A 13,259-nucleotide genomic window follows, 5' to 3' on the forward strand; every position below is an offset into this window, starting at 1 on the left:
ACTGACACGATAGAGTACAACTGAATTTTAAAAATTTTACTAAGTTATGATACTGGCTATTCACTTTTTGCACATATCTATCAGCATTTCACAGTGGAGAGCCACTAGTTGGTTTCCCTTTTGTTTCTAGTCAGCTTTGAGCTTTAGATTCTCCTAAGCGATCACAGTGCTAGGATGCTTGGGTTGGAAACACAGCAGGGAAAATGTTTATTTGTATTTCTTAATTGTTTTTATGGAATAGTTTTTAAGTCAATGGAAATATTTCCATGGCTTTCAAGGCTTTGTAAAAGCACTTTTAAAAAAGAAAAAGAAAAAAGAAACCTTCAAGTTGAGTCCAGAGAGGAACGCTGCAATTTATCACTCATCACAGGATGGGCTCTCAGTTTGGTTTTGAATCACTGTAATACGCCCACCTGGAAGCACCTTCATTAATATCAATTTATGTGCAAAATTTATGTCCTTAGCATTTCATTTAATAAAATCAGTGACGGTGCAGGCAGGGGGTAACATGGTGAGATGGGATGGAGGTAAATCCTATCTATAGCTCCCTCAAATTTATGGGTAATGAAATTAAGTTCCCAGGCTAGTCTTCTGAAAGTGTTGTGCAGGTTTCCTTTGAGGACTGACAGGTCAGATATAGAGGGATCGCTTTGTGAAAACAGGTCATAGGGTGTTTTTATGAACTCACACAGGAAAATGATAAAACAAACAAACAAAAAACCACACATCTCTCTGGTACAATAAAAACTGACATTCACTAGATGACCTAGATAAGGCAGAATCACCCCACCTCAAAGATAAATATTCCTGCTGCACCTGTAACTTTAAGTTTGTCAGTACCTTGGAATGTACGACTTTCTGGTCATACACCAGGTGTGGTAACAAGCATTAGAAGAGGGGACTGGAAGACTCAGTGGAACCGTGAGCCTGTGGTAGCAAAATAGTATAAATTGTCATGGCTCTACTGATTTCAACACCAGCTGAGGATAAGCCCCCAGGTCTTGGGAATTTCACAGTGAGCAAAAAGCCAAGCACTCGTTTAAGCAACCTGCAGGAGCCAGTTTGTGCTACTCTCTTCCAGTCCTCAGAGGGAGCTACTTGGATGTCAGAGTCCAAACAGAAAAGGAGTACTTGTGGCACCTTAGAGACTAACCAATTTATTTGAGCATAAGCTTTCGTGAGCTACAGCTCACTTCATCGGATGCTGTAGCTCACGAAAGCTTATGCTCAAATAAACTGGTTAGTCTCTAAGGTGCCACAAGTACTCCTTTGCTTTTTGCAAATACAGACCAACACGGCTGTTACTCTGAAACAGAGTCCAAACAAGCATTCCCCCACAAGCCGAGGATGTGCTAACGCACAACAGCCAGGCAGAGATTAGCTGGATCATGTAGCAGTCACATCTGAGTTCTAGGGCATGGGTAAGTATTTAGAAATAAACAGAGCAGCCAGTGAATCCTCTGCTGTGTTTGTGCAGAGGTTCTCCGGTTAGACCAAGTTTGGGGTGAATTTTAGTGACACAGATATAATCATTGGTTGATGAGAGACCTAACAAGGGTAGGAGCTGTGCTGTACTTAGGTTTATTCACTGCCACAGTATAACTGTTCAAAGCACTTTCAGGGAGGAGAAACATTCACTACAAAAGCACAAAACAGTGCATAAAGCGCCGATTTAGACCTGCAATGCTCCTGCTAAGTGAGATGTTAAACATTAAAACATAACAGTATTCATCTCCAGGGGAAAGGACTCTGGGGGAAAACATCCTGGGAAAAGGAAAGGAAAGGATGCATCCGATGAAGTGAGCTGTAGCCCACAAAAGCTTATGCTCAAATAAATTGGTTAGTCTCTAAGGTGCCACAAGTACTCCTTTTCTTTTTGCGAATACAGACTAACACGGCTGCTACTCTGAATCCTGGGAAAGTATCTTGCACACATGTTATCTGATGAATACACCTTTCTATGACCCAAGCTTACTGTATAAGGGAGAATATTTCCCTGGTATTTAAAGTTGGGACAGCTGGACTTAACATAGCAAATCTGATACTTCAGTGTCCGCTTTAAAAAACAAACAAACACCACACACATTTTATTTCTAATTAAAAGGAGTTAAAAGCCACCCAGCGCCTCACAGGACTCAGTATCCTGGGGCAGCAGGTAAAGAACTTTTTATTATGATGCAGGATTTTCAAGAATGCTTGGCATGAACTGGTACAGGGAAAGGGAACAGAAACCTGCGGAACGCACCATCTTGGTGCCATTTGCTTTTGATAAGGATCTTTGAAGCTGGGTGTTCCCAAAGCAAAGGCCATCACTAGAAATGGATGCAACAGGACATGCTAGTGTGAAAAGGTTAACTTCTTATCCAGGACTTCAGTTCTCCTCTCTAGTTACGTTAGTCTTATTTTTGTCCACGCTGTCCATCCCCAACCTCACTGCCCCCTTGGATGGCTACAACAGAGTGTAGCCCAGTGTTCTTTCCCTCCTCTGCCCCCCCCATCAGATCTGGAATGCAAAGACATGGACACGACCTATTCCCATGGGCAAGAGGACAGGGAAACTGTGATGGTGCCATATGGATAATTACATACAACTGGAATTCAGGAAGCCCACACAACGTCCATGCAATATGCACAATGATCAAAACAGACATTTATCTGCCCACGGCAAATTCAAAAGGTTTTCGTGGTGGAAGTGAAATACCTGCAAGATAACAGAATCTGTTCTCAAGCTACTTCAGTTAGGTACTTACACATACAGAGCAAGCAAACTGGGCCAATTCCATAAACTGAGTCACTAAGCCAAACCGTTAGCTAAATAAACTCTGATGGCCTACAGATGTGCTCTGGCAAAGGTAAGTTACCAGGCCGAGGCGTGAGGTTTTAGGGCGCCTGGGACCCCTGCAACGAGCGGGTGCTGCGGACCTGTGGGATCGGTCGACGCTACGCATGGCTCATGCGGCGCCTCATGGTCTCAGACACCATCCGATGGTCCAGGGACATCTACATCGAACACATCACCGGCCACCGACAGTACCAGGTGTGAGCCACAACGACATCGTGCATCAACTATGAGAAAGGGACAGAGAGACTTTTTCCATTGGACCATAATGAACTGGAACCATAAACTCACTGAGCATTAAATCTCACCAAATGAGGATAAATCCATCCTCATCATCATATCCATTCATTGTACTCCACACCTGAACATAGCCATTATATGGACAACATACCCTCATATCCCAATGTCTGTACTTTGACCCGTTAACCTTTTATCCCCAATCGGGGATATTGCATATTATGTATTCCTTACACCACCCAATACTAAACCGAACTTCGCACCCCTTGATAATCTGTACCTTATTCCCTGATAACCAGAAACTTCTACGCTTAAACTCTGTACCAGTTTTAACATATTAATAAAATTATTAAATTGGCCTCAGGAAAAAGCCTATTTACATGATAATGGGGGTTTCCTTTAGTAACCCACAGTTTATAGCAAAGCAGTAGAAGTATCCCACCCACAACTTACTTCAATTAGAACTTCACACCTTATGGAAGAGCTTTGTAGACATTAATAGGGGTTAAAGCAATAGGGTTTTATACAAATTACCCTAAAAACCTATTGATTTAACTTAGGTTTTTCAACCCACCTGGAAAATTCTATAGCTGGGAGATATGAATGATCCTCTATCCATCCTATAGAATGGTCCAAGAAACCTATAGGGTTCAAGCCTGGTTTTACTGAAAAAAATCAATGGAAAAACTCCCACTTACTTCAGCTGGCCCAGGATTTCACACAGAGAGGTTCTAATTCTATATTAAGTTCACAGGACTTTTCTTTTCAGGATGCCAAAGGGATATATTTGTTACTGTTAAAACAGACTGTCAAGCTGTAAGCCAGACTCCCTCTCTGCAGGTCAAAAGTCAGGTGCTCCGAGTAAAGGCTGGTGGAGAAAACATCAGTCCAAGAGAAATTCCACTCCTCCCCAAAGGATTTTTTATTCCCCCCCTCCTGCCCTCCCAAAAGAGAACACACACTTAAACAGGTGGAGACATTTGAAAGTAGGAGACTGCAAGCTCCTCTGGCCCAGGGCCATTCCTTATCTGCTCTAAGCATGTCTACAGCTCCTAACGCATGCAGTGTCTAGAAGTCAATAAGCAACGAGGAAGACAGAGCATCCACCAGCTGCTATAGTCTCTCCCCAAGAAGAGAAATGTCAGTAGTGCCGATGCCAAGCATTCAAAAATCATGAGGCCTGGGCCCCAAAGAGTTGTGAGTTTATTTTTAACAATAGATATTGCGGGCCGGTGGGGGGATTGTCTTCAGGTTCCTGAGCCCATAGGCTGCACTCAGGTCACGTTTGCAAGCTTTTCTCCCCAACCACAAGGGCTATAAACTTGCTTTTATTTGCACGAGGGTCTCCACCTTGGTTTAGAGCCCCAGTTCCAGCAGCTGGGCTTTAAGAAACGCACACCAAACATCACCAGGCTCGCGATAAAAGTCATGGGAGGTGGCAACACTGCAATTATGGGAGCTTCTTGGGGCGGTTTATAAGTAACACAAGCTTGCTTAGCCCTTGCCCAGAGCAGAAGAAAGTGGGGTGAGTCAGTAACTACTGGCACGGTGCATGGAGCACAGCATCACGGTGATGTATTATAACTTAAAATCCCTCATACAGAATGCTGTAATGAGGCCAGCTCCATCCCATAAAGCTCACTGTGGTTTCCAAACTCAGCACTGCTTTCACCTGTGGCCTGCAGCAGGCTTTCACGCTCCCACTCGAGAATGCAGGGGTTTCTTTTCACTCAACTTTGTATAGCTCAGGGGTTGCCAGGGACCAAAATGAGGGTGAATAGTTATTTTAAATGAACCAGGGTCGGGAGCATTTTATACACCTTCCACCGTGCAGAAGTTAGCTCCACAAACACTGCCCTTAGTGGCCTACCAAAACCTGGGAACGGCAAGGGCAGTGACAGGGGCTCCCAGCAACACTGAAAGCAGATGCTGCTGAATCCCAGGTTTCTTCACGTCTTTTCTTTATTAATTCAGGAGCACTTGCTCTATCCGCTCAGTTAGCTGCTCAAAGCTGGGGCCAGCACTGGAACATGGACTTCAGTCCATTGAGACTTCAGTGTCTGTGTCACGCAGGCTGCAGCTATAACCTATGCACCTTCTAGAGAGAGACAGACAGACAGACACACACAAAACGGGTCCGCTCTACAGCCTTAGCGAAGAGCCCGTTGGCTTTTAGCTCATGCGGTAGAGGCTCGTGCACGAAGCTCCAGACGTCCCCGGTTCGATCCCACCCACCAACGACCAGGGTCCGTCAGCATTACACAGCAATAAGATGTTGGGAGCGGAACGTGCCACTGACAGGGAGGCTGAGTAAGTCATGTCCTCCGCACCAGCCAGGCAATGCCCTACCGCGCCTCTACACTTGGGCATGCGACTCTCAGAACCCTGGGGAACCCCACCTCGCTGCCGATACGGCACAGCACTCCCATTTCCTTCTGCTGGAGTGTTCCAATAGCACTTTGCTCCCGCACTGACTGCCTGAGCCAAACATTTTATCGGTTCTGCTTCTCCGACTTCTGAACACCTCCAGAAGAAAACATTTACACACCATTCTATTTAACAGACATTTACGTTCTTAAAATAACAAAAAAAACCCAAAACCACCCCTATCTGGATGCAAACATTCCCCTGCAAAGTCTGCAACCTGAAAGCTGCAGCCTTGTATTTGTTGCAAGAAAATCTTGGAAATGTTGTTGAGTGAGGCTAGGCTCTTGGGTGGGTTTGTACTCCGGCAACTAGCCTGAGCAGTGGCCACACTGCTATTTTTGGTGCACTAGCTTCATCAGAGTTGGCACATGTCTAGCCAAGCTGGGAATTACACCTCCTAGCTGCAGTGCAGATGTAACTAGAAGTGGAACTGCCTGGCCTCTTTACTTCCACCAAGCCCAGTGAAACTCAGGAGTATTCAAATGAACAGCATAAATGATGAAAGACAAATACCACTTGCAAATAACCAAAAATAGGACGCTGGCCACCTAACAAGGAACTGAGGTATAATAAGATTTCCCCTCATGGGAGGTTTTGATACAGAGGTATCTTGTTTTATTAGTTTCTAAAGGACTGTTTAATTTTAGCAGGCAATGACACGTTACAGAGTTTTTTGCAGAGAAAAGCAGAGCAAAGGGGAAAATGCAGAATTTCCTACAGGAAGGAAGGAAAGCTTCCTACAGAGAGAGGAGGTCAAAAGAACAAGCTGATGTTTTAGAAAACAGAGGCCAACAAATAAATCAGGAAGACTAGTTGAAGTGAGGGGAAGCTGAAGGAGGTAGAAATGGAGTAGGGAAGGTGTAGAGTAAGACAAGTCTGATCTCTAATCCTGAGCTTGTCAGTTTGTTTGACTTTTTGATTTCTGGCAAATTCACAATGTCAGTGGATTCCCTCCTCAGGAGGACTTTTGCCTTTCACTTTGGTGGAACATTAGAGATTTATTTGATGCTTGAACCTAAAGTGACTCTTAAAATGGAGATCAGTTGCCACCTGAAGCTAGTTCTCAAGACAACGTGCAAGCCGCCTTCCCTTCAGAGTTGCAGCGCTCTTGGAAAGGACGGTTTCAGACTCACATTTAAGAGCTCAGATGCTGCTCATTTAACCTGCATTTATGGCAAGCCACGGGAGACGGGGGAGAGCGTTAGTGAGCTTCTCAGAAAGGACACTGATACATGCTGGCCTGACAGGCTTCGGTGTGGGCTGCATCCTAGCATGCAGCCTAACGTGAAGCAAGAGACCCTGGCTTTGGCGTTTCATCTCGCAGATGCCAGTGACCTTAGCAGCTAGCAGAGTGCTACATTCAGATTTCAGAAGCCACTAGTTTAACAGCGAGGGTAATTAATCATTGGGACAACTTTCCAAGGGTTGTGGTGGATTCTCTGCGATGGGCAATTTTTAAATCAAGATTGGATGTTTTTCTCAAAGCCATGCTCTAGTTCAAACAGGAATTAATTCAGGGAAGTCGCATGGCTTGTGCTACGCAGGTCAGGCTAGATCACAGTGGTCCCTTCTGGCCTATAACCTATGAATAAAGATAGAGTCTTCAGGAATCTGCTGGGAGGTTGTGAAGATGCTTGAGGGGAAGGGCATTAAGATTGCTCTGGAACACAGCATCTTGTATGCTTATGGTTTGACATTATAGCCTTGGAGGCTTCTAGGGACACCCAGATGTAGTTGCAAGAAGGGGCAGCCGTACTGGCAGATATGAACAGAGAGGGAACAGAATACATTGGTGAAAGATCTACATACACCCCAATTTCTGGAGCCCCATCCTCACTGACATGTACACCACAGTCTGAATCCAGGAAGGAAAGGGGGGAAATCTTCTCTAGCCCCACAACCCCTTCTACCCTCCCTGCAGCCGCACGCTGAATATCAGAGGGTTTTCCTCTAACACAAGGGGAACGATTACTAAGCAGTGTCTGGTTTCAGAGTAGCAGCCATGTTAGTGAGCTGTAGCTCACGAAAGCTTATGCTCTAATAAATTGGTTAGTCTCTAAGGTGCCACAAGTCCTCCTTTTCTTTTTAAGTAGTGTCTGTTGACAGAGAAGGAACGGGGTTGGGGGGGAGGAAGTGTACCATTATGGAGCTGTTCTTCCAGTTTTATGGTAACTGGCCACTGAAGTAACCAGTTTGATTGCATTTTATGTTACAGCAACAGAATGCCCAGAAGTTTTAAGCGTACATGCAAGGAGGCCCATTCCAGGTGAGGGCTTTCACATTTCCTAGAGCTAAGTTCTTAGCATTGGTTCCTAGTGCCACAGAAGCCTAAACTGTAATAGCGACTCATGCCGTTAAAAACCTGTCCAGATTCCTCTTAAATCAGGTTCCATAATAAGAGGGGCTGGGTGGAGAATTGGGAGGGGGAGGAGGGGGAAGAGAGAAAGTGGGCTTTTAAACTTTTCTGTAATCTCCAAACAGGAAAACGAGGCTCTTGCCCTACATGAGCACTTGTGACTGGACAGAACATCCAACCACTGTGGTGTTTTTCCTAAGGAGAGAGTCTTGAGAGCTTGTCTGGGCTATTTCTAAGCAGCTCGTCCAATGAGAAGAAGAAATGAGGGAGACATGGTGACTATGAGAAGGGTGTCTAGTGCACACTTTGTGCCTTGCTCGCAACTCCCAGAGACTTTCAGAACGTCAGCGGCTCTACGGAGGTTGCTTTGCCATGAGCCAATGTGTTTTGGCTTCCCAGCACAGCAATGAGAGAATGAAGAATGTACAGAAGAGGGGATGGCATGCAGTAATAGCCTCTTACCCACAGTTTGCTGTCATGGTAAAATGCTCCCAGGAGCTTGACAATGTATGGATGATCACAGGTCGCCAGGATTTCAATCTCCACCATATAATCCTCCAGTTCCTCGTCATTCTTAGTCTCGATGACTTTTGCAGCAGCTAATGCCCCTGACTCCTTATTCTTGGCCTGTAATGTAAAACCCACAATAAGTACATGGACCTAAGGAAAAAACAATATTGAGGCTTTGGTGTTAACCCAGTCTCCATTCTCCCAATTCTCACCCTTTAGGAATTGCCTACTATAAAAGTGGGGAGAATCTGCAGATGCAGCTTTGCTACACAGACACAGTGGATAGGATTACTGATGTAAGGGGACAAAAATCCCTCTTACCTTTCTCCAGTTTCTTGGTCTCTGCCACTTCACTGCAGGAGGGAAGATGCTTTTCAAGAAGTCAAGAGACAGCCCCCATCAATGTTACTGTGAAGGAGTGGGAAGCTAAGACAGTCCCATAGCATAGGAGGTAATGGCCTGATTTTCAGAAGTCCTACGGGATTCAAAAATCCCCTTGGTTTTGGCAGGAACTGCAGTCCTCAGCATCTCTGAAAACGCTCAGACCATACACAATTACAAAGCAGGGCCTGCTGCTGTACAGCTCTGAACCAGCTCCAGCCTTGGAATTTCCCCACTGCTTAGCATACATGCTTAGCATTTGCCAATGTAGCGGTACCTAATGGAGATGGGACCTGCAGGCAGCTGTTTTTTTTTTTGTTTTTTTTTTTTTTGGGGGGGGGGGGGGGGAGAACAGGGCAAAGCAGCAGCAGAAGTTAAATCTAACTTTCCTTGACAAGCCAGCACCTTATGTTTTATTGATCTTTGTTGCCATGACACTTCTGGAAGCCTTAGATCACATTGGGGAAGATATGAGATATACTCCCTTGCCCACATCCTCCAGAGGGCTTGATAAGGGCCAGACATACTAGCAACAGCTTTGTTTATCTCAAGCTGCACCACATCAGCTGAAGTGTTCCTCCCCTTGTTCTCCTTCCCTCCCTGCTTCTTAAAACAGATCAGCATGCAATGTAACTGAAGCAGCCAGAAATGACATGCAGATTGCAAGCTTGTCTCTCACCAACAGAAGTTGGTCCAATAAAATATATTACCTCCCTCACCTTGTCACTCAAATTATTGTCACTCTCAGTCGAGAGAAACAAGCTCTAATCTACACTTGCATCCATTATACCGTACGCTACCAGTGAGGGGAAATGCCAACATATGCAAATAGGCAGTATGGTCTTCTCTTTTCACACAAAGCATCAGCCTCCATCACACCAGCATCTGTGATCTGAACTACCCTGCCCCCAATGTATTATCAAGACCATCCCTGGCAGGTGTTTGTCCAACCTGCTCTTAAAAATCCCCAATGATGGAGATTCCACAACCTCTCTAGGCAATTTATTCCAGTGCTTAACCAGTCTGAAAGTTAGGAAGTTTTTCCTAATGTCCAACCTAAACTGCCCTTGCTGCAATTTAAGCCCATTGCTTCTTGTCCTATCCTCAGAGGTTAAGAAAAACAGTTTTTCTCCCTCCTCCTTGTAACAACCTTTTATGTACTTGAAAACTATGATCATGTCCCCTCTCAATCTTCTCTTCTCCAGACTAAACAAACCTAATTTTTTCAATCTTCCCTCACAAATCATGTTTTCTAGACCTTTTATCATTTTTGTTGCTCTTCTCTGGACTTCCTCCAATTTGTCCACATTTTTCCTGAAATGTGGCGCCCAGAACTGGACACAATACTCCATTTGAGGCCTAATCAGCACAGAGTAGAGCGGATGAATTACTTCTCATGTCTTGCTTACAATACTCCTGCTAATACGTGCCAGAATGATGTTTGCTTTTTTTGCAACAGTCTTACACTGTTGACTCATATTTAGCTTGTGATCCACTATGACCCCCAGATCCCTTTCCGCAGCACTCCTTCCTAGGCAGTCATTTCCCATTTTGTATGTGTACAACTGATTGTTCCTTCTTAAGTGGAGTACTTTGCATTTGTCCTTACTGAATATCATCCTATTACTTCAGACCATTTCTCCAATTTGTCCAGAACATTTTGAATTTTAATCCTATCCTCCAAAGCACTTGCAACCCCTCACAGCTTGGTATCATCCTCAAACTTGAGTGTACTCTCTATGTCTTTATCTTAATCATTGATGAAGATATTGAACAGAACCAGACCCAGAACCGATCCCTGCAGGAACCCACTCATTATGCCCTTCCAACGTGACTGTGAACCCCTGAGGATTACTCTCTGGGAACGATTTTCCAACCAGTTACGCACCCACCTTATAGTAGCTCCATCTAGAGTTGTATTTCCCTAGTTTGTTTATGAGAATGTCATGCGAGACAGTATCAAAAACCTTCCTAAGTCAAGATATACCACATCTACCGCTTCCCTACTATCCATAAGGCTTGTTACCCTGTCAAAGAAGGCTATCAGGTTGCTTTGACACGATATGTTTTTGACAAATCCAGGCTGTTACTTATAATGAGGGAGGGGCCTGAGCAGCGGATGTATTTTAGTAACTGAAGCCCCATACACACTGCTGCTCTGTAAGGAAGTTATTGAGAGAGTGGTTCCGCTGTTCGCAGCCACGCCATGCCAGCAGCAGGCTGCTTGAACATTGAGCATCAGCCAGGAATGCTTGCGGCATTATTTTTCTTATTACTTCCCCTTCCCAAGGCCCCAGAAATAATTTAAGAGAAAGCTTATGCTCAAATAAATTGGTTAGTCTCTAAGGTGCCACAAGTCCTCCTTTTCAATTTCACTTGGCTAGCAGTACATTCAGAGCAGACCAAAGCAAAGGTGAGAGCCCACAGAAAAAAGCTTCCCTATAAGGCACAGGACTGCTAGCATTCTTCACCCAAGGGGGAAGGGACTAGCCCTCGACTATCTGACTCAGGAAGCCACACCCTGCACAAAGACTGTTTTCACAATTTCAGAAAATCAACTGTTTGAGGGGTAGCAGAAATCCCTCTCAAGTCACCCAGTCTATTTCCCTGTCAAGGCAAGAGTCCTCCCTATGGTGTATTTTCTAGTGCTCTGTCCACTCTATTTTTAAGTGCCCCATGTACACTGTATGTTTACCCCTCCATCTGAACAAGCAGGGGAACCTGGCGCAGAATATTCTAGGCAGGCAGGCAATTGCTTTCATACAAGAGTTTAGCATGATGCATTCAGCCATGACCTGAGAGAGGGGGAAAGTCACATTTCTGTGCGTTATTGTTTGAGGGGGAAAGGCTGGCAGGCTCCAATTATGATCTACCTTGTTGCTTTCTCTTTTTATGTATCTGTTTGGAAGGCCTATGCAGAGAGCTTAGAAAAGGATTAGTTCCCGACATAAACAAAGGAGGTCCAGCTGAATCAGTCTTACTCAGTTTAGAGGATACAACCATATATTGAGTAAATGGCCTGGCAGAGGATAAAAGAATGGGGGGGAAGGGGGGAAACTGCATGAAGCATGGAGAGAGTTTACCGTAGAAGAAAGTAAAGTCTTCTCTCTCCAAGCTGGACATATTTGCATTCTAGTGGTTTTAGAAGAATCCAGCACTTGCTGACCCAAGTACACCCTAAAAGGATGAAGTGGGTGGTGACCCCATTTCCATTAGGACTTGTGTAATTGCTCCAAGGTCAAGCTAGTTTTACACGGGTGCTTCTAATTTTTTCCTCTTAAGTTTTAAAGAATGAATTACCACCAGGACACTGAAAGCAATGGGCGGGTAAGTGGACCGGTGGGAAAAACAGGAAAGTGCTGCCTTCCAAATCGAGTTATTTCAAAAGAATGGACAATAATGACTGTACAGAGCAAGAATAAATACCCCCATAGAGCCTCTGTGTGCGTTAGAGGCTGGTGGAGATCTGGGAGAGGAAGTATGTGCTGTGAGAAAAGGTGTGGCTTCCCTTTGTGGTTACAACACTACGCATGCACTTCCCCTCTGATCAAGGCCAGTCAAACTCAACATCCTCCAGTGCCCCATGCACTTGAGAAGCACCCAGAGGCCTTGCATTCAGCTGTCCTCAGCAGTGGCATTGTTTATAGCTACTGTCCTTGAATTCTAGATGGGTTCTCCCTGGCAAGAGGGGACATTGATCACTGTGCATCACATCCAAACTATTTTAACGATGAGCCTGAACCAAAATCCCCAAACTTTCTGGGGTCCTTTTAGTTCAGATCCAAGGCAAGAGAGTCCAGCTGCATCTCTAATACCATTGCCTCTCCTCCATGCTGGGGGCAAGGCCCCTTCCAGCCCTACATTTCCATGAGTCTATGCTGAATAACCCTCTCTAGTGCATGCATGCTCTCATAGGTTACAAGCCTCACATCAAAACACTGGGTCCTGTCCACCCCCCACCCCCACACACACTCTATGCATTTGCTTTCTAGGGCTTCCCACCATCATGAACCCAAATCCTCTTCTCTCCCCACTCCAAGATGGAAGCCAGAGTGCATTTAGAGGACTGTATTAATCACTTTAGAAGCGCCAGAAAGCCCCACCAGTAAGCATTCAGAGCATCATGCAATTCAAACATTCATTTTAATGTGCAGCAGCCCATTTACAATATAAATATCAGAGAGTAGAAGGTGAGCATTCAGCAGGTGTGAGGGGAAGCCTGTCTGCAAGGGCGGGGGTGTTTTTCCACAGACTACTCCAGGGAGATGTATTGCAGTACAGTTGCCATCCCTCAGCGGCACTGCTGACTTCTGCAATTAGTTCAGCGAACAGAGTTTCACTTGTGCAGGGAGCCAGAAGCCCCAGATGGAAAGGCCCTCCCTTCCTGCCAGTTTTTAAGAGGGCCACCAGATAAAGCCTCCTTTTGGCAGGCGTTTAGAAGATGCATTTGTCGCACAGCAGCCCCTCTAATTTCAGATTTGCACTGAGGTGCCATATGCAGTGCACAGA

General features: G+C 45.1%; 1 protein-coding gene across 1 annotated transcript in view; it reads right to left on the reverse strand.

Moving 5' to 3' along the window:
- STK10 (serine/threonine kinase 10) overlaps window positions 1–13,259 on the reverse strand; it is a 73,162-nt gene that overhangs the window by 46,195 nt on the left and 13,708 nt on the right. Inside the window, exon 2 of the mRNA XM_048859866.2 lies at window positions 8,322–8,486. Coding sequence (XP_048715823.1) covers window positions 8,322–8,486 — 165 coding nt within the window. The remainder of the gene's footprint in view (window positions 1–8,321; window positions 8,487–13,259) is intronic.

The sequence above is a fragment of the Caretta caretta genome, chromosome 8 (genome assembly GCF_965140235.1).
Source record: "Caretta caretta isolate rCarCar2 chromosome 8, rCarCar1.hap1, whole genome shotgun sequence".
NCBI classification, from domain to species: Eukaryota; Metazoa; Chordata; order Testudines; family Cheloniidae; genus Caretta; species Caretta caretta.